Source organism: Telopea speciosissima, chromosome 6 (genome assembly GCF_018873765.1).
Source record: "Telopea speciosissima isolate NSW1024214 ecotype Mountain lineage chromosome 6, Tspe_v1, whole genome shotgun sequence".
Lineage (NCBI taxonomy): Eukaryota > Viridiplantae > Streptophyta > Magnoliopsida > Proteales > Proteaceae > Telopea > Telopea speciosissima.
The window spans coordinates 60,791,897-60,812,194 of record NC_057921.1 but is presented as its reverse complement, the minus strand read 5'-3'; the positions used below and the strand labels follow the sequence as shown (position 1 = coordinate 60,812,194).

Below are 20,298 nucleotides of genomic sequence, written 5' to 3'. Positions count from 1 at the left end.
ACTTCTATACATAGCTTGTATATCAAATACTATGAGAAGGAAAAACGATGACATAAGACATAAGACAAAATCACAGATAATCTCATAGAATGTGAACCTTGAAAAATGATGGTGGGTCTTGTGATACTTGCACTCTCAATTTGGTGGCTGTTCTCCCTTGCATCTTATTCTTTCTCCCTCCTATTTTGGGCATAAGATCCACATCCTAGGGCGATATGAACCTTAGGTTTCCTTCCCTTAGTTTCATTCTTGCTGTGAGATATCCATCTGGATCCATATCTGAACCTGCAACTCCCGCTGGTTCATGTTTCAGAAAAGTTCTATTAGTCTTAAAACTGTTGAATCAATTGATTTCTTGCTGGAATCCATAGGGCTATGGGTCAGAAGCCTTATCCTGAAGGTTCGAATCTGTAGGAGATAAAATAAAGTGATTTCTTCTCTCGAAATTAATTTTGAGTTTTCCGCCAATAGGGTTCCCAAGGTTGAAGACGAAGAGCCTTTCCGGAGTTGCAGGTGTGACGTGTTCTACAGAGAAAAAGAAAGAAAGAGACACCAGGCAGGGAGGGATGGGGAAGAGTGATAGAGGAGAGACAATGGGTTAGATTATGGTAGGGATTGGGTTAAGGATGTGTTTAAAACCGGTCGGGTGAGTTTGTTTTGGGGTTTAAGGTGGTTCAAACAGGTCTCATCAGATTTTTTTCAACAAAATTTTGAATTCAATACAGGCCGTTGGATGGTCAAAAAGACACGTGGCGCGCTGAGAAGTCTTGGAAGTAGGATGGAAGTACTATCGATGGAAGTAGAGGATGTGGATCTGACACAAGAGACTTTTTACAAGAGTTCTTCCTTTGCCTTTTGAGGACCAAGAGGCAAGTCGAGGGATCTAGATGTTCTACGCCGTGGGCTGCCTGTCCTGCCATGCTGCGCAGACACAAGGCGGTGTGCATTGATCGCCTTACTCCTACCCGAGTGCCTTGTCCAAATAAAGGCAGTCATTGCGCGTGACCCTGTGTCTGCGCAGCATAGGCATGACAGGGCAGTGCGCCGTAGAAGATCTGTGTTGCAAGTCGAGGGCCTCTACTACTAATGCAGAAGTTAGGGTCAAATGAATTAAATTGATTTTGCTTTTTATAATCATGTTTGATTATATTGAGCTGTCATCATGATGAATTTGTTTTACTTCATAATGAAAACGTCTTGTGCTATACAATGATATTAACATCATAATTATGTTTAATAGTATTATAATCCGTGTATGATACTCCTATGAAAATATCCGATAATAAATACCTTGCCTCCCCTCCATAAGAGATAAAGACAGAGAGAGAGAGTATTCTCTTTGATTTAGTCCAAGTGATAATGTAATCAAAATGCTGCCTAGTCACGAGCATCCTGCACCCGGATACAGGAGTATGCAAATTAAACACTTCATCCCCCATAAACTAAAAAATCTCATAAATATTGATGTCCTTACACATGTTCTCATTGGCCCACACTAGTGTAGGGGCCACGCGATCAAACATGAATCTCTTAACCTAAGAACAAATAAAAGAAACGGGTGACTAGCTAGGTTCAAATACTTGGGATTGCACTCATCATCTAAAGGAGACTATATGAGATTCTAAATGATGATGCTTCTACGGCTCTACCGGGCTATTTGGAACATTTAATCTTCTTTTGATAATTCCTTGATTTATTCCTAAAAGTTCTTTATGTCAAGTTAGAAGAAAGTTTTTAAAATTATTTAAAAATGCTTTATTATTATATTATTTTCAACAACTATCATTGTCTTGCACATTTATTTTTTAAATACATATATAAAATGATAAAATTTTAAACATATAATACAAAAAAGAAGAAAAATTAAAACTACAAATTATTTGATATTTTAATGGATGCCAATAAAAAAATCCCTTTATAAAAACTTTAAGTCATTGAAAAGTCTGAAATCCACTTGCATTGGCTTCCCATTTATATGGGAGTGGTCCTTGAATACATATAAAGTTCAATGGCAACCAATCATCAACCTTCTTCACGAGTTTGAGTTTACCTAGTCTCCATTTATTTCCATGTGAATATAAAACTTTATTTTCATCACATGCTTTTCTTTATAGATGGAAATTTTATCTAGTCAATTTATTTTCAGATTTTGGATTGACAATTGTTCACCCAAATTGGATGTAAACATTTCAAAATAAATTGTTCTTATGGTTCTACTCATTAATTCCTTTACAATGCTAAACAAACATTACATGATTTTATTTTTTCAGTCTATTTATATTTTACAAACAACCATTTGATATTTTTTTTATAGGGGAAAACACATTGTCTGATCATGTGGCTATGATGCTCAAATACAAGAGCCCGCAAAATTACCACCCTACTTCTCATGAATTAAAAATCATCCATGTTGATGCCCATGTGCGGGCTCTCATAGGCCTCGACACTGGTGTAGAGGCCACGTGATCAGACAACATTCTCTTGCCTTTTTTTAATTAATAAAATGTGTAAAGATTCTTCGAACCGTTAAGGCAAGGTACTGTCTCTCTCCTCCTCACACGAAATGACCTCACTATCTCTAATATATTTGTGTCTGTCTCTCTTTTCCTTACACGAAATGACCTCATTGCCTTGAATATACAATACCATTTTGTCGCACTTCATATTCAATTTGACTCTCCTCCAACCGTGGCAGGAGCTGGAGAATCCAGCCCAGCAAAACCAGGGTGTATGGTCATTTCATAGGGGCCCCAATGGAAGAGAGCCAGATCCTCTCATATTTGCATTCCTCTAGCCTTGTAGTTTCCCTTCCAACCAAACGTAGTCACCGGGATCGGTACATGCCTACATGGTAGTGGGAATCCTCAACTCTACTGGTAATAACTACCTGGGTCGGCACCATAGGTAGTTGGAATGCTGGATTTTGGAATCATTCAACGAGGACGGCTACCATTCCAAAAGTCATCTACATTAACATCAGTTTTAATAATGTGTACTCTTCAACCATTCCCTGTTAATTGTTTAGGCAAAGAAAAATATTTTTGGTCAATCTAAATTATCTAATTCTCCAAGAAGTAACGATGGATTTAAAAAAAAAACGAAAATTGAATTGGTGAATCCATTGATTAGAAACAGAATCGTCTTGGCTAATTCGGTAGATTCATACCGAAATTTTTTTTTAACATAGCTGAGTTTTCAGATCTAAAAGCCAATTCTAAAGTTCTTGCCTTCTTCGGACTAATTCCGCAGGAATCGTCAGGACCTATTCGATCTCCGATTCAGTGTTATAACTGTGCTGCTCTGATACGTTAAAGAGAAGAAACGCTGGCGTTTGCCATTTTCTGCTGACGCCTTTCAGGTTTCGTCATTCGTGACGACGAGACCAATAATGCCAGCCGCCGGCAAGTGGGTTCCTTCCCAAGTCCCGAACCTTTCTCTCTCCTCATCTTTCCTTCTCAAGTTCAACCAGTCTTGAAGAGTTGAAGCCCGCCTGTTGCCTGGTCAAGACTCAAGACTGAAGCCTGCCTGTTGCCTGGTATTCTCTCTCTATCAAGCGCTTATTGGTGTTGACAATTCATTAGTTCTTCAATTTGTTTATTTTAATGGCAAATTGCAGTCTATATTCGTACCACAATCCCTTTAGATACCCTCATCCACCTCCAAATTCAGATTCTTACCCGCCTTCTGCATCACCTTCTCCTCCTTATATTCCTTTTCATACCAACAACCTCTGCAGCAGCCACCGCCGGTGTATCACAGTCACTTTGGACCCTTGGACTACCATTACCCCCTCCCTCTCACCCTGCACCGTTTCCCTATCCATACTCATCTGCCAATCCCCATTACCCTCCTCCCCCTCCCCTGTTGCCCATCATTCTCCTCCTCGGCTCCAATACCATGCCAATTTCGAGTACAACTCCTCGTATTATCAAACCCAGCAATCTAATCCTTACCCACCGCCAAAAAGTCATCACATGAGCTCTTCCAGTGCTAATAGCTTCTCCAATTACCTACAACTGGATAGTTCAGAGTCTGCTGGTGTTCGGTCTGTTGGGTCATCTCTCTCCCTCGTGAAGGTGTTGGCAGCTCGTCCCAGTCCCACGCTTCTGTTTATCCCCCAATTGATGATCTCTTAGTTATATTCCATTTGTCTGATTACCAGTTCTCTACCCCTCCAACCATATTGCCTCCATCAGCCAAATCCCCCCTCCCCACAAGTAGCAGAACCAGAGCCTAAGGTACGACAACCAGGTAGATATGGATGGTTATCGTAGTCATTTGTCCTCAAGCTTCCAGCATTCTCATTCAGGGTCGGTACGTCTACCTCAATCCCCTTATGCCTCTTCCCCATCATTTGAGGGCTCACATCACAGTCAGAGTTCATTTCAATCATTTAAAGGGTCTTTGAAAGTGTTGCTGTTGCATGGGAATTTAGATATCTTGGTCCGTGATGCAAAAAACCTTCCCAACATGGACATATTCCATGAGACCTTACGAGACACGTTAGGGAAAGTATCACTAGGCATTACTAAAAAAATTGAAGGGCACATGCATCATAAGATAACCAGCGATCCATATGTCACAGTTTCAGTTTCCAAAGCTGTAGTTGCTCGTACTTTTGTGATCAGCAACAATGAGAACCCAGTTTGGTTGCAACATTTGAATTTTTCAGTGGCACATTATGCTGCAGAAGTGTGCTTTCACGTCAAAGACAATGATGTTGTCGGTTCGCAGGTAATAGGGGTTGTAAACATCCCAGTGGAGCAGATATACTCGGGAGCAAAAGTGGAGGGATCCTTCCCAATCCTCAATGCTAATGGGAAGCCTTGCAAACCCGGAGCGGAATTGAGTCTTTCAATTCAGTATACTCCAATAGACAGGTTGACCATGTACCACAATGGAGTTGGGTCAGGCCCTAACTATCCCGGTGTTCTTGGTACCTATTTTCCTCTTAGGAAGGGTGGGAGAGTTACACTTTATCAAGATGCCCATGTTCCTGATGGTTGTCTTCCAAACCTGAAGCTAGATCATGGGATGCTGTTTGAGCATGACAAGTGTTGGCATGGCATCTTTGATGCAATAAGTCAGGCTCGTCATTTAATTTACATCACAGGGTGGTCTGTGTTCCACGAAGTCAGACTCGTTCGTGATGTTGCTTATGCATCAGCCAGATCAAACTGTACCCTGGGAGATCTTCTCAAGTCCAAGTCTGAGGAAGGTGTGAGAGTTCTGCTTCTTGTATGGGATGATCCTTCTTCAAAGAACATCTTGGGCTATAAGACGGTAAAGTCACCTACTGTTCTCTTGACTGCTAATCCAAAGCTTGAATCCATGATAGTTGTCTGAATTCCAAATATCCATTCAAAATGTTGAGGTTCAAAGTCTCTCTCTATATATACCTTAATAACTATCTTCTGTAATAATGCAATCCTTTCTGGTCTCCAAACTCTTCATGGTAGAAGTTTGCTTGATAAATCCCATCATTTAGGCATGAACTTCATTAATGTAATACAAGATATCACTTAGAAATTGGGTTATCATTTCTTGCTGCACATTTGGGAAAGTTGTTTTCGGATCTTTCTTTTTAAGTTCAATTTTATATGCTTGCATGTCAAATTAGATTTAATTGACAAAATTATTATGTTGTATTTGGATAACATGAGGTCTGTTCAAAATTTTAAAGTTATGAATGTTAAATTTGAATTAAGGTCTTCAAGGTTATTATTTTGGTTTGAAGCTAAGAGTATCAGCATTGCTAATTAATAAAAAAAGGCCATTACAATGTCATCAATGCTATTGACTCCAGCTGTCTGAATTCCAGGTGTTAGACTGAGAATGGATATAGAGGGCATGCTCACATGATTTGCTTGTGCTGATCAGTGCACTTTTCTCCGTTTATTTTCTTTGTTTTGGTACCTTATGGGTTATTATTAAAGTTTTAGTAAGCTTGTATTCTTAAATGTGTAAATGGATATATTCATTTTGGTTACTTTCAAAATATCATTTCTTAGTCTAAGTTCTCTTAATTTTTCTTCTTTAAGTTTCTTGCAAGGTGGTTCTTTTTGAGTCTTTTACTTTTTTTTTATTTTTTTAGTAAACCAAGTCTTTTGCAAGTTTGCTAATCAAATTTTTTAATTTGTAGGATGGAATCATGCAAACCCATGATGAAGAGACCAGACGTTTCTTCAAGCACTCTTCAGTGCAAGTTATACTCTGCCCCCGATCCGGTGGAAAACAACATAGCTGGATCAAACAGCAGGTTAGGCACAGATGATATCTTTCTCTGAATCTCTGCTCATACTTCAGAGTTAGCTAGTTTTAAATTATTCTCCAGAAATCTGAGCCTTAGAATCTGATGTTTCTAATTAGTTCAAATGGAAACCTGAAAGATGAAAACCAAGTCTTTTTCTTTTCATTTTTCTGTAGTCTATGCTTCTTCAGGATTTCGCCCCCCCCTCCGTTAATATACATGTTTCCCAAGTTTTGCACTTACTATATTGGTGAGCTTTTTAGTACTTCAAAATTATTGAATTCATGTGCCATTTCATCTGGTCTCTGAATATATATTAAGAACCCACATCAGTAAAGCAAAACCCCACGTCCCTGGACATTGTAAATTTACCAGACTCACCAAAAAAAAATGAAAATCTTCTTGTTGGAATATGTAATCCAGAATACCGTGGGGGTATTCTGGTCCTTTTGGGGTAGTTTAATTGTTATTCATTAGGTATAGACTGCTGCTCTTATAGAGTCAGCTAGTTAGAGGTATTTCTGTCCTCTTTGTAATTTTTCCTTTATTATAAATAGAGGGCTTACCTATCAATGATGATATACTAGCCATTCTCTAATTCTCCTATTCTTGGTTCTACTAACATGGTATCAGAGCAAGCAGGGGTCACGGTATCGAGTCCCCCTGGGAGCGGGCAGGTGTTAAAAAATTATTTATCCACCCGTGTCCCCCTTTGGATAGTTCGCCGTGTTAGAGCTCCTGTATGATATACATATTGTTTCCTCCCTTTCCTACAAGGTCGGCCTTTTAGAGGAAGCGGTTCCAACACTTTTCTATCTAATCTCTTGGATTGGTGGGCCTACCTAAGTCCCTCTTACATTACCCAATGTGTTAGCTGAAACTTTATATTTCATATGATTTTGGATTTTTGAACATGGGCAGAGATTTCTTATTGGATAGTGATCATGTATAGATAGTCCTTTCACATAGAGCACAATTTGCCTAGCTTTCTTTTCACATCAACATTTCTCTTAGTAATAGAACAACCTATAGTTCAAGTCAAATCACATACACTTGTTATTATTTCACCAACAATAAAGCATGGCTCTAGATGATTCTTTTGTCGCTATAGGATGGATAGATTTTTAGTTTTTTTTTTAATTTTTATTTCCTCTAATATCTGAAATATTTTCATGTTTTCAAGGGTGGAAATCATGAGGGCACCCACTCTCAATGTTCTTTAACTTTCCCATATTTCACCTACTTATTATTTGTCGTTTAAGTGCCCCTAATTTCTTCCACCTTAGTCTGATTTTGGTGAGGGTTCTTTTAGTGTGTTGCAGTGGTGCAAATGCAGATTTCCAATTCAATCAAGACTTCTAAAGTGATTTGTTGTTTTATTCTTGTGTGGATGGGTTTGTGCTTCTATGTCTAGTTTCTTGTAACCCAGGATCTTTTCATTTCCTATGTCTATTTCTTGTTTTTTGATTGTTCCCATATCTCTGCTGTCAGGAATTTGCATTGAGTATGTGTTCATCCATTTTTTATTCTCAGGAAGTTGGAGTAATCTACACTCATCATCAGAAAACTGTGATTGTGGATGCGGACGCTGGTTATAATAAGAGAAAAATCATAGCTTTTGTTGGAGGACTTGATTTATGTGGTGGGCGGTATGATACTCCAAGTCATTCCCTATTTAGGACACTGCAAACTGTTCATAAGGATGACTACCATAACCCTAATTTCTCGGTAATCATTCACAGATGTTCTCCTGTGCTGTTGCATTTGAATTTTGGGACTTCTTTTTGACTGCTCTTATTATTTCAATTTTTTCAGTAGTTTGCTCATTTATTTTTTAGCAAAGTATTCATAGAAATTTTCCTTGGGTGTTATATAAAAGTTTTTGACTTTGGGAAAATTTATTTGGTCGGTTCAGAAATGATGGAAAATTTGTGGCATATGAAACATTTCAGGAAAGCTTCAGCTAATGTTAATGGAAAAATTAGGGAAAATTACTTTGATCACATTTTTAAAAAAAGTAGTTGACAGAATATGCCTACTTAAAAAATAATTAATTTGGGCTCTACTGAGGAAAAAAGAATCACCTATATCTCCCCTTTGTAGTGGCAGTAGAAATAGGGGTTTAAATATTTTCCAAAATTTCTAGGAGGATGCTGCAAGTGGTTGCAAAATGCAAATACTGCAGGATTTTACTTTGTTCTCCTTCATATGCATTCTGTCTAATCCAACTTCCTTATCTCACTTCTTGGCCTAAGAAACAAAGGAAGGAATTTTTACAGGATTAAATAAAGATAGAAAAAACAGTGAAAAAGTTATACAATGGCATTAGACTTATATGTCAAATTTATAATATATGGAAAAAGCACTTCGACTTTAAATTTGAATCATAGTTCTTACGGCGTCTAGGCGACTCAAGGCATTGGAGGGGGCCTGGATGCAAGGTGACACCAACAAGGAGACCAAGGCGCCTGTATGTCTACGTGTTGCCTTGACAACTTTGATTTGAATAGAGTATTGCTGCAACTAGAGGAAACTATGTTGCTAAAAAAAGTAGTAGTCTTTCATTGAACTCCTACATATTAGTAATACCACTCCTATCTCTCTCTCTCTCTCTCTATATATATATATATATAAGCAAACTTGCACGTCTGTGCATTTGTTAGGTTTTTTTTTTTGGGTGAATAAAAAATTCATTACCAAAGAAAGAGAAGAAAAAATACAGCACCCCAAAAAAGGGGGAAGGCTAAATACAAACACCCATGGCAAGACCTTCAAGGAGAAGTGAAGGCCACCTACAGAGAGGAGGGGGGAAGATCCCAGGAAGAAATAATTTGCCTATTCGTTGGGGAATCAATACAAGTAGGGGGGAAGGACGAAAGCTTGGCTTTAATGTCAAAGGAGATGGAATCCCAAATCTTCTGGAGAGGCCGAGAGTTGGAGGTCCATTTCCTAATGTTCCGCTCCATCCAAATTTGTTTGATGGCGGCATTGAAGGCAAGCTTACCCACAAATTCACAAATAGAAGATCCGGAAAAAGTCATATCCACCCAAAGCCATTCCCTTTGAAGGGGGAGGATCCGGTGACTCCGAGGCCAGCATTTAGCAAGGAGTCAAGGACCCCTTTCCAGATAGAAGAGGAGAGGGGGCAAGCAAAGAAAAGATGCTCAATATCTTCCACAGCATTCCAGCAGAGGCAGCACAGGGGAGATACTGGGATCTGATGATGGAGGAAGGACTGCGTTGGAAGGTAGTTGGAGAGGGCCCTCCTGTCAGTGAAGCTATGACGAGGGATGTGGCATTTGAAGCAGACAATTTTGCGCCATGGCACTGGATTGGCTCTCGACCGAATAGAATCCCAGGCAGCCTTGGAACTGAACACACCCGAAGAGACCTTCGACCAGACAATAGTGTCTCCTCTACCATGAGGTCGATGTCAGCGCATTCCAAATACTATTTAGAATAGGGGAGGAGGTGGCCGGAGGGGACCAGGTACCAAGAGAGATGATGTAAGCCACCTTAGAGTGCTTGGCGAGACCAGAACTGTGGATAACTCTAGCAGGAACCAAGTGGAGGACTCCCATAAGGTGCCGTGATCAAGCCACAAGGATGTAGAAACACCATCATCAATTTGAGAGGTAATGGCCCCAACTGCCAATGGCCTAAGAGATAGGATCTTGCGCCAAACCCAAGAGGCATCTGACAATGAGGGACCTGTCCAAATAGAGTCAGTTCGAAGAAGCCTGTAATAAACCCAATCAACCAATACTCTTCTTCTTGGTCGCAAGGTTCCAAATCAGCTTGATAATGCCTCCTGAGTTGATTTCTTTGATGCGTCTCAGGCCCAGACCTCCCTCAGATTTGGGGAGACAAACAGCAGCCCAGCTAGCGGGATGGAGGTACCTGGAGGAATCATATCCTTTCCAATGAAAGACAGCCATAATAGATTCCAACAACTTGATGACGGATTGGGGCAACCGAATATCCCGGACCAGTAAATGTAAGAGCATTGGAGAACATGCCTGATAATAACCAAACAGCCAGCATAGGATAAGAGTTTGTCTTTCCAAAGTTAAAGCCTCTTCCTGATGAGATCTAACAAAGGAGTGCAGTGGTGGGCAGATAACCTGGCTGGAATGAAGGGCAAACACAGATATTTGACTGGGAGACTACCAACAGTGAACCCAGTCTTATCTATCAAGGTAGCTTTTTCCAAATCAGAGACCCCTGCCAGAAACAAAAGAGATTTTTGAGGGTTGATGCGCAGGCCCGATAGGACTTCAAAAGACTGGAGGCAAGACATGATGTACTCCAATGAAGTAATGTTAGCTTTCGAGAAAATCATTAAGTCATCCACAAATGCAAGATGGGAGAGCTTTATGGCCTTGCATTTGGGCATTTGTTAGGTTGTAGAGAGAGAAATCATTTGGAACAAACAAAATGAATATTAATTGATGGGAACCAGTTCTTTTTATTAGAATTAAATAACAATATTCTGATTCTAAAAGTTTATCAATTAACTTATATTGATATTACTTATTAATTATACGTGACATCAGTCTAAGCAGTCAATAAATTAAGAATTGTGATTATGTTGTTCCAATAATTGCAACATAGCATAGATTCCAACTTCTAAATAAAAGACAGAAAAACAAAGCAAAGAATAATTAATTTGTCACCAAGTAAAGGTGAGCATAAATAGAAAACCAGACATTAATTCAGGATTACCTTGGAGTTATGCCTGAAGTCTCCACCAACATAATCTGATTCTGGAACTTCTTTTGAAGAACCACTTTTTAAGTCATTTAACAGACGCAATAGTGAATAGTTGTTCATGATCCACCCTATATACTGCCAAAGTAATGTCCTCCGCAGTGTAATTTTCCTATATTTTTCGTCAACCTTATGTTAGTAAATTTTATGGGCAACTCACTGTTAAGCAAACATTAATGCTGTGAGCCATGCATAGTTCTGAATTGACAAATATTGTACACTTGCACTTAGACATACCAGCTAAATGATGGCCAAACAGACTAACATAGTAGAACTTTTGAATGGCAGATCTGTCTAAATTCTCCAACACCAACTCAGGAGAAAATGGATTTACAAATGCACCTTAATAACCAGTATGATGAATAGACTCCAAGAGAAATTGTTTAGGGTTGTTTTTTATATTCCCCAATTTTTGCTTTCACTTTAGTGACCTGCATCATCCAATACCAAAGCAGCTTTGAGCAAATGAGAACCAGGTACAAACAATAATAGAACTAGTATTGTTCTATTAGAACCTTATACAAAATGTGCAAACAATAATAAGCATAAAGATTGACTTGGGGCTGCACACAACGCTAGAGAATGCCTCAGCAATTATTAATTATTAATGCAAAAAATGCCCTATACATGTGACTTATTGCATTTAAACTTCAGGAGTTCTCTGTAAAGCAAATGTAGTTACAGGATTTTTGTTACCATAGAAAGTTTCCAAAATCCAAAATAGTGGCTATGATCTAGATGAATGTTGACTATTTGGTGTCTACTATCTTATTATTAGATTGTTCCATGATAAAACTATGTGGATGTATTATCTACTTCAATTGCATACAGAGACTGAGAACTGCAAAAAAAAAAAAAGCAACAAATATATCTGTAGCTAAAGTGGGTCCATGCCCTAGAGTTTGTGTCGATGTTGTTTGCCACTTCCCTTTTTTTTTTTTTTTTTTTTTTTTTTTCTCTACTTGGATCCATGTAGCCGACCCCATTAAGTTGGGATAAGGCTGAGTTGTTGTTGTTGTTGAACATACATCAATGAGACATGTAATATGGATGCATATACTGAATGTGCTTGCATCCTTTCCTTTGTGAACACTGTTATCAGTTAAACAATTGAAATCTCGGTAGAGATTATGTAAAAAGAAATGGTGGCCACCAAGGATTAAGGTGGTTCATATCAGTGATGAGTATGATGTGAGGTTATGAAGTTTAAACTCTTCTTTCCACTTCTTTGTCTACTTACATGTGTTATTCTCTAAGCAGGGGCCAACTTCTGGTTGTCCAAGGGAACCATGGCATGATCTGCACTGTAAAATTGATGGTCCAGCAGCATATGATGTTCTTACCAACTTTGAAGAGCGATGGCATAAAGCTTCAAAACCTCACGGGATTAAAAAATTAAAAAAATCAAACGAGGATGCTTTGCTCAGGTTAGAAAGTATTCCTGACATCATTGGTTTGCTTGATACTCCTTACCTAAGTAAGAATGATCCAGAGACTTGGCATGTCCAGGTAAATTGGATTTTATTTTTGTTTTTGGTATTGATTCTGCTATATTTGCTTTGGTTTGAAAATTTTGTGTCCGTTTTGTTGGTTTCCCCAACAACCATAGGTTTTCCGTTCAATTGATTCAACTTCTGTGAAAGGCTTTCCAAAGGACCCAAAAGAGGCTACAAGCAAGGTCAGTGTTTCATCACTTATGCTCTCTTTTGTTGTTTGTTGCATGCTGGTGTCATTTCCTGTGATGACTAATTAACTCCTACGTCATGTTCAACAGAACTTGGTATGTGATAAAAATGTGGTGATTGACATGAGCATACATACAGCATATGTGAAGGCCATCCGATCTGCCCAACATTTCATTTATATAGAGAACCAATACTTCCTCGGGTCTTCCTATAATTGGTCTCAACATAAAGACTTAGGTGAGGAACTATCACCATTTTACATGAAGGGAAGAATATGTTCTGTTTTTTATGTAACACAGAAATTAAGACATGTTCTCATATTGGACCATTGAAACATGCATTTTTTAGACTAAGCATGAAATCTTGATGTTATGGGAGTCCCTTTAAACATTTACTGGTGCTTGGTAGCTTTTTCAGTTGTTAAATGCATTGGCTTATTTTGACATGACTAGTCCAGGGATCACCTGCATGGTAAGAGGAGCTGTCTGTGATTTATCTAACTCTTTCAGATGGAGAATTCTCAACTGACAATAAGTCACTTCGTCATGACTGCCATGTCACCATGTGCCCTTGTCATCAGTAAGTCAGTCCAGTGCAAGACAATTTAGAGACTAGAGAGTCAAAGTACCGACCCAAAGAAAAAAATAACCTTTGAAGCCTTTGACCAGCAACTTAAGGTTGTGTAACCTCAATTTTGGAGGGTAAAGTGCCCTAGAAGCACATAGCTGTGGTCTTTGGTATAGAAGCATGTAAGGTGGTGAGGACCACAACCACAGAAGGTGGGAGTGATATGTGTGTCAAAAATGGATTACTCATGGTGCGAGATTACTGCATGCCCCGCAAGGTGGGTTAGAATGATGTCACTGGTAAACCCAAGATAGCTGCATAACAAGTTAGTAGTGGGAGTGGAAGATGCCTCAGAGGCGAGTTGCTGTTGATCTATGACAGATGCAGTGCCAAGATGAGAGGCCACAAACCCACTAAGTTGGAGAGAGAGACCTAGAAGAATGTCACTCGTTGTCATGACATTATGGAACCGTTGAGAAGATTCATGGCCATACTTTTTAACGATTAGCAGAGAGCTGTCATAAGGAGGGAAAAGAGTTAAAGTGTTGGAGGCAAACAGGAAGAGTGTTGACTGGGATAATCACTTAATTGAGAGAGTCCCTGCATTGTGGGCTTTGAGGTGCTAAGGAGAACTTGCAGTCATGGGGTGGCCTCCTTAATGAAGTCAAGAGCGTCTTGTAAGGAATGTGCGGTTAGAGGCCAAATGGCCAACTTTAACACCCTGTCGAGGGAGCTTGTTTTTTCGATGACATGACAGTTAGCAAGGTGCTGGCTTGGAGCTGGCATGGACATGACATGTCAACCAACATAAGGTCAGATAAGGTAGTGGTGAGTGAGAGGGTCAATTTTGGCACTGGAAATTGCAAAACCTATGGTACAGATTTTTTGAATGGATTTGTTCAATCACTTGACAACCTGCTTTCATGGGGTGTCAACACTGACTAAGCTGACAATGATCCTGCCCCCAACCCCCCCCCCCTCCCTTTCCATATTTGGAAATTCAATCAGTCAATACTGAGGTTACTCAACACAGGGAAGATGTCTGCCCCTTATTGTAAAAAATTTAGTGGGACTTATTGTTTCACCTTGTTCTCAGTAAGTGAGGCGATACCTTACCTGGTGTGTCAGTCCCTATGGATGGAAAGGTATGTGTGAATCTTCAAAACTGAAGAATATCAGTAACTTAGTGTACATGGTAGCAAGAAAAGCTATAAGGGTGGTGTCTTTTTGGTTGTCCATGGCCCCAGAATTAGGAGGTGGATTATTTTTCTCCATTTGGGAAAATTCAGATGAATATGTAAATGGGTGAAGGGTTATGTGGCCTTGCAATTGTATAGGGTTGAAGGGTTGGGTTTTTATCATATAGATGGTCCTGTTAGGACTGCTTCTAATTGTATAACATCCTGTTTATCTTCTGTACAGGATACTCTTTTGGATAATATTAATACAACTTAATTTTTCTCAGAAAGACGTGGACAATTGCTCGATGCACTTGGCCATTCCAGAGGATTGCAAGTCATCTGTGCCCTGGATTGGCCACCTTATCCCTCCTACTGGTGCCATTTTGGATAATATAGGAACTTCCCTCAAAACTCAGGAATAGCCCTGTGAGAACAATTTCCAGTTGCAAATATCTGTTCATCTCTCAATAGATTCTCTCTCCATTTTTGGCAAATCTTTGTAATAGCACCTTGTTCTCATAATGTGGCTTTAAAAAGTTTTTGGAACTTCTCTCTTTTTGACATGGAGTTTCACTTGAAGTGTTGGTTCAAGATACATTAGTAGGTTCGCCACGGTGTCTTTTGCTACTACTGATCTTATTGGTTTCATTTGTAGGTGCAAACAATTTAATACCAATGGAAATTGCTCTAAAAATTGCCAATAAAATCAGAGCAAATGAGAGATTTGCTGTCTACATAGTTATTCCAATGTGGCCAGAGGGTGTTCCAACAAGTGCTACCACACAGAGGATTCTCTATTGGCAGGTAGGTTTCAACTACTATCTTAAACTCCAAAATCGTCAGAAATTTTATATTGCTTCTAATTCTTGGACTTCAAGATGATACATTTGTTTTACAGTGCATGGATATATATGCTCTTTAAGCAATAATCCTGTTAAAATCCCTGTTAGTTATGTAGAGTTTCAGGGAAATTAGCCATCCAACAGTTGTAACACGATATTCTGATGCTGATGGTGGCAAAGCTTAACACTACATATATTAATGCCTTGACTGCCTTTCTGGAAATTTAACTGTAAAATTGTATAGCATGTGTATCCCTAAAAGATCTTGTTCTGAATATTCAAAGCATGCAAATTAATGGATGTCTTGAAATACAGTTTGCCTCTTGGTGGATGTTTGTCTGACAACTGTGAAAAAAAAAGGGTTGGGAGGGGCAAATGTACGCAGCCTTACCCCCTGTTTCACAGGAGAGGTTCTTTCCAAGTTTGAACCGGCAACCAATAGGTTGCAATAACGCAACTTAAACGTTGTGCCAAGGCTTGCCCACTGTAACATGCTTTTATTAATAGAGAACTCTTTAAAGCAACTTTTCTTCATACCTTAAGATGCCATTACAATCAGTGAGCTTATTTCCGACTTGTCTAGTGTTTCTTTCTGATGATAGAAATCTGTCACATCCATTTCTATGCCACTTGTTTCTCAATGAAAGGACAAGCAAGAGAGCTCCATAAAATCAATACAACATAACTTTCTTGAGAAGAATAAAAATCATGTAAACCCTCCAAGTTGTACCTAAGTATTTGATTGGATTTTGAAGTCCCTGGGGCCAATTTGACACCTAACACCTAATTTTACCTTCAATGTGAAACTAAGTTGAATCAATTATCAATTTGCTAATGCCAACAAATAACTTGCTACAAAAAGTCTTCTACTTCTGTTCAAGTCACTAACTCAGTTTTCCTTTGCATATTCTATGGCCTGTTTGGTTTGCAAATATTTTAATCCATGTTTTGCACCTCTGCCTATAAATAGCCTCTGAACTTTTGCCTTTTTTTTTTTTTTCTTTCTATTTTTATAATGCAACCAACACTTCTCTTATTATATTTAATGCTTTAACCTATTTAGATTTCATAATTCATTTCAATTAACTTGCCACATTAGGAGTTATCTAATTGGCAATCAAGGTGTTGGAGCCACTCTCATGGAAATCTCTTTCCAATTATGTATTGCTTTCACCATTTATATATTCTTTCCAAGAGGTATATCGTTTGTTTTTTCATACTTTCTGGAACTATATCTTATTTTTAGTTTTAAGAATTAGGGATTATGCTTCAGCCTCACGGCTTACTGCTAATGCTTCTAGTAATCTTGAACATGGAAATGCTCACATCATGAAAACACTCTTTAGTTAGATAGGAAGTGAAGTAAAATAAAAGTAAAATGAGATAAGGAAAGTGAGGGATTGTAACTTGCCAAAATTGGAATGAAATCAACACATTTTGCCTTTTCATTTCACTTTACCAATGAAAATTTTCTTTTATTTCAGTTGATATCTAACAATAGGGTCCCAAGACACCAATTTGAGAATGGCCAATAGAATGTGCTTGGATTTTGACATTTTATCTCATAATCTAGAAACCTGGTACTTGCATGATCATCCTTATCAATACTGGTTATGTGAAACAATCTGATTCCATGCTTGGGATCCCTATGAGTGAACTAAATCTACAAATCTCCCATTTTAGTGCTCTGTTATTCATATCACATCCTTATCCAGTCTTAAGTTGCCTTACAAAATGCAGTTTTCGTCATTTGCAAGAAAATTAATGCAAGTGATATTAACTTGCAAGTTGATGTATGTGATGTGTTTCTATATAGGCTTAATACTACGTGTTCATTTATTTGGATTTATTACTGCAGAATAAAACGATGCAAATGATGTATGAAACAATTTACAAAGCTCTGAGAGAGGTTGAGCTTGAGAAGACTTATACACCAGAAGACTATTTGAATTTCTTCTGCCTTGGCAATCGTGAGGCTCTAGATGGGAATTGCATCCCAGATGTACAAAGTCCAAATGCAGCAAATACTCCTCAGGTATATCTCTCTCTCTCCCCTAAACTAATATTCCACTTCTTTCTTTTTTTTGTTGGGGGTGGGGGGGGGGGGGGTTGGTCAACAAAAACAATTTTATTGCGAAATGGGGAATTGAAAATTCACTCTATTCAAAACCAGAATATTCTTGCTAGCTCTCCTGAGTGTTTTTTTTGGGGGTTCCATTCCTCTTATCACCTGCCCATCAACTTATTGCTACCGTAATGTCTCGGCTTATTAATTATAGTTTGACAAGTGTATTATTTCTTACATGTATCATTTTGTTGGTGTTTTCACCTACCTTATTGCTTTATGCCTCTTGGTGTACGTCATGCAATTTTCTTCATTCTTGACTCGATGCTCGGAAACTTGGTAATAATGTAGGCATTCTCCCAGAAAAGTCGACGCTTTATGATATATGTTCATTCAAAAGGCATGATAGTGGATGATGAGTATGTAATCTTGGGGTCTGCAAACATCAATCAGCGATCCATGGAAGGCACGAGAGACACAGAGATTGCAATGGGTGCCTATCAGCCTGTACATTCAGGGGGAAGAAAAGGATCTAATCCACGTGGACAGGTAAGTTTATTTAGATATGCTAGTCTTGTTGTGATACCAGCAGCACACCATAATCTAAAAACGTAACTCATCTTTATCTAATGTTGATTCTCTTGAAGAGAGTATACCTGATTCATTGTTGGTATGGTGTATTTCTTTCTGTAGATTTATGGGTATAGGATGTCTCTGTGGGCAGAACACATTGGAGCTATTGAGGAATGTTTTAAACACCCAGAAAGCCTTGAATGTGTTAGACGGGTTAGGTCCATGGGGGAGCAGAACTGGAGACAATTTGCTTCCAATGAAGTAACAGAGTTGAGAGGACACCTCATGAAGTACCCAATCGAAGTTGACCCAAAGGGAAATGTGAAGCCTCTTCGTGGATGTGGAAGTTTCCCAGATGTCGGAGGGACCATAGTGGGAACTTTGGGAAATTTTTCGGTCATTCAAGAAAATCTTACTATCTAATCCACGAATCAATCTATGATTGCAGCAACAACCCTGCACAGTCCACAACTTATCTTGAATTACGGAGCTCAGCAGTAGAAACCAATCAAGCTAAAGTTCAGCAGATGCCACATATGAACTAGGTTTCATTCAGTTGCCCTTCTTAACTGTAATTTTTGTTTATGTTTGCACCCCATTATTTGTTGTCACAATTCATCTCAATCATACCAAATCCACTCTGAAGATGTATTGATTAGAGAGCTATATGTTGTATAATTACATTGGGTGGAGTTTGGAGATAAATATTGTGTACATTTATTTGCATAGAGTAATGGAAGGATTAAACTGATGATCCAGACTCCAGACTCTGCCTCCTTGTCCTAAACTACTTCCTCAAGATAGAAACTCTTTGTTTTCTATAACTTACTCTCATAGCCTCTCTTCGTCCCTGATGTCCTCAAGACAAACCATATACAGGTAACAATAGATCATAAAATGGACTCTTGGAATACTTGAATTATGGGATGTGAAATAAAAATTGGAAAGTGAAAGAAGAGAAAGGAAGCAAATGCTACACTATAAGAACACATACTGACATACCCCAAAGCCTCTGTATTCCTTGCTGCCAAACCCACAACCCACTGGCAGCCAAACTCCATCCTTCTTGAGCCCAATAATTACCCTTCTCTATCAAAAATTTCGCCTCATTCTCGGTTTGAATTTTCCATATTCCTAATTCTGCATCTAATCTATTTAATCCACGAATTCTAAAATTGGAATTGGATTAGCCGAAAAGGATCAGAATCGGCCTACCTTAACCAATTTCTAGGGCTAGGGAAGATTATGGTGGATTCTAGCAGATTCCTAACTGATTCAACCTATTCGGAACAAAATCAGATTGAAATTGGCTGGACCTGATTCCATTTGACCTTCTATTTACGAATGATCAATAATACCCTTAGGAAAACTCGGTCTTAATGAAACAACAGCTGCCTAGTGCAGTTGGTGAACTGTTACCTTCCACACACCCCATCCCCCTTAGTAATAATAATAATATTATATAAGCTAAATCCCCTCGCCTTAGCTTAATTAGTAAGTTTGTGTATAATACGTGTATTATACATGTATCCGAACATTTAATTCAAAAAAACATATTTTATCGTATATTTTCGTATATATGATAAAAAAAACTCGGTTTTTAAGTGCACCCGTATTATACACGTATTAAACACCAATTAAACTCGTTTAATACTTTTAAATTTAAGTTTAGTTTTGTTTAAAAAAAAAAAACTCAAAACTTAAAGAAAAAAAAACACAAAACAAAACCTTTGCATAATACGATTTTGGTCTTCTTCTCTTCGAACCCTAGCCGTCGACTGCCCCCATTCCATTCATCTTCTTCATCTCCGTTCTCATTTCAGTTCAGGTGGTCAGTTAATTGCAGCTGGGTAAATTAGTGATTGCAGAGGCAAATGAACTTCCATTGGTGATGTTCGTTCATCTTAGAGATGAGTTCATTGATGTGAGCTCATCTTAGAGATGAGTTCTAGAACGCATTATTGTCTTTTTTTTTTTTCTTATGTCGGATGAGATACTTTTATTAATATTTTGATTTGTTAAATGATAATCTTATGCGATGTAATAGGGGATATTATATTGTGTTTATTTTAGTTGTGAGGTTTCTTTTTGATAAAATCATTGTCTATATACTATTATTTTGTTTATTAGGTGGTGCAAGTCTATTACATAGTGAATATATGTCCGTATTTTTGCTTATAGAGCGGCCGTATTAAACACGTATCGTATTATTACCGTATGCATTTTATTACACTGGATTTTTGAAAAGTATTATTGTTGTTTAGTCCATTTAATTGCCGAAAGTATCCGTTCCCATTCAATTGCCGTTCTCAAACTTACTAACTAAGCGCCTTAGTTCGATTGCTTTCCTACAGCCTCTCACACT

General features: G+C 38.4%; 2 protein-coding genes across 2 annotated transcripts in view; both read left to right on the top strand.

Moving 5' to 3' along the window:
* The first annotated feature begins 4,229 nt into the window (after nt 1–4,229).
* Nucleotides 4,230–20,298, top strand: part of LOC122664706 (phospholipase D beta 1-like) — a 36,604-nt gene continuing 20,535 nt past the window's right edge. The window contains exon 1 of the mRNA XM_043860653.1: nt 4,230–4,273. Within this exon, the coding sequence (XP_043716588.1) occupies nt 4,258–4,273 (16 nt within the window). The 5' untranslated portion in view covers nt 4,230–4,257. The remainder of the gene's footprint in view (nt 4,274–20,298) is intronic.
* Nucleotides 4,258–18,680, top strand: LOC122664707 (phospholipase D beta 1-like). Its single transcript, XM_043860654.1, has 10 exons — nt 4,258–5,283; nt 6,143–6,259; nt 7,784–7,978; nt 12,281–12,529; nt 12,630–12,698; nt 12,795–12,942; nt 15,109–15,257; nt 17,154–17,330; nt 17,712–17,909; nt 18,054–18,680. Exons 1-10 carry the CDS (start codon nt 4,258–4,260, stop codon nt 18,354–18,356), a joined length of 2,631 nt encoding a protein of 876 aa, XP_043716589.1. The 3' UTR covers nt 18,357–18,680.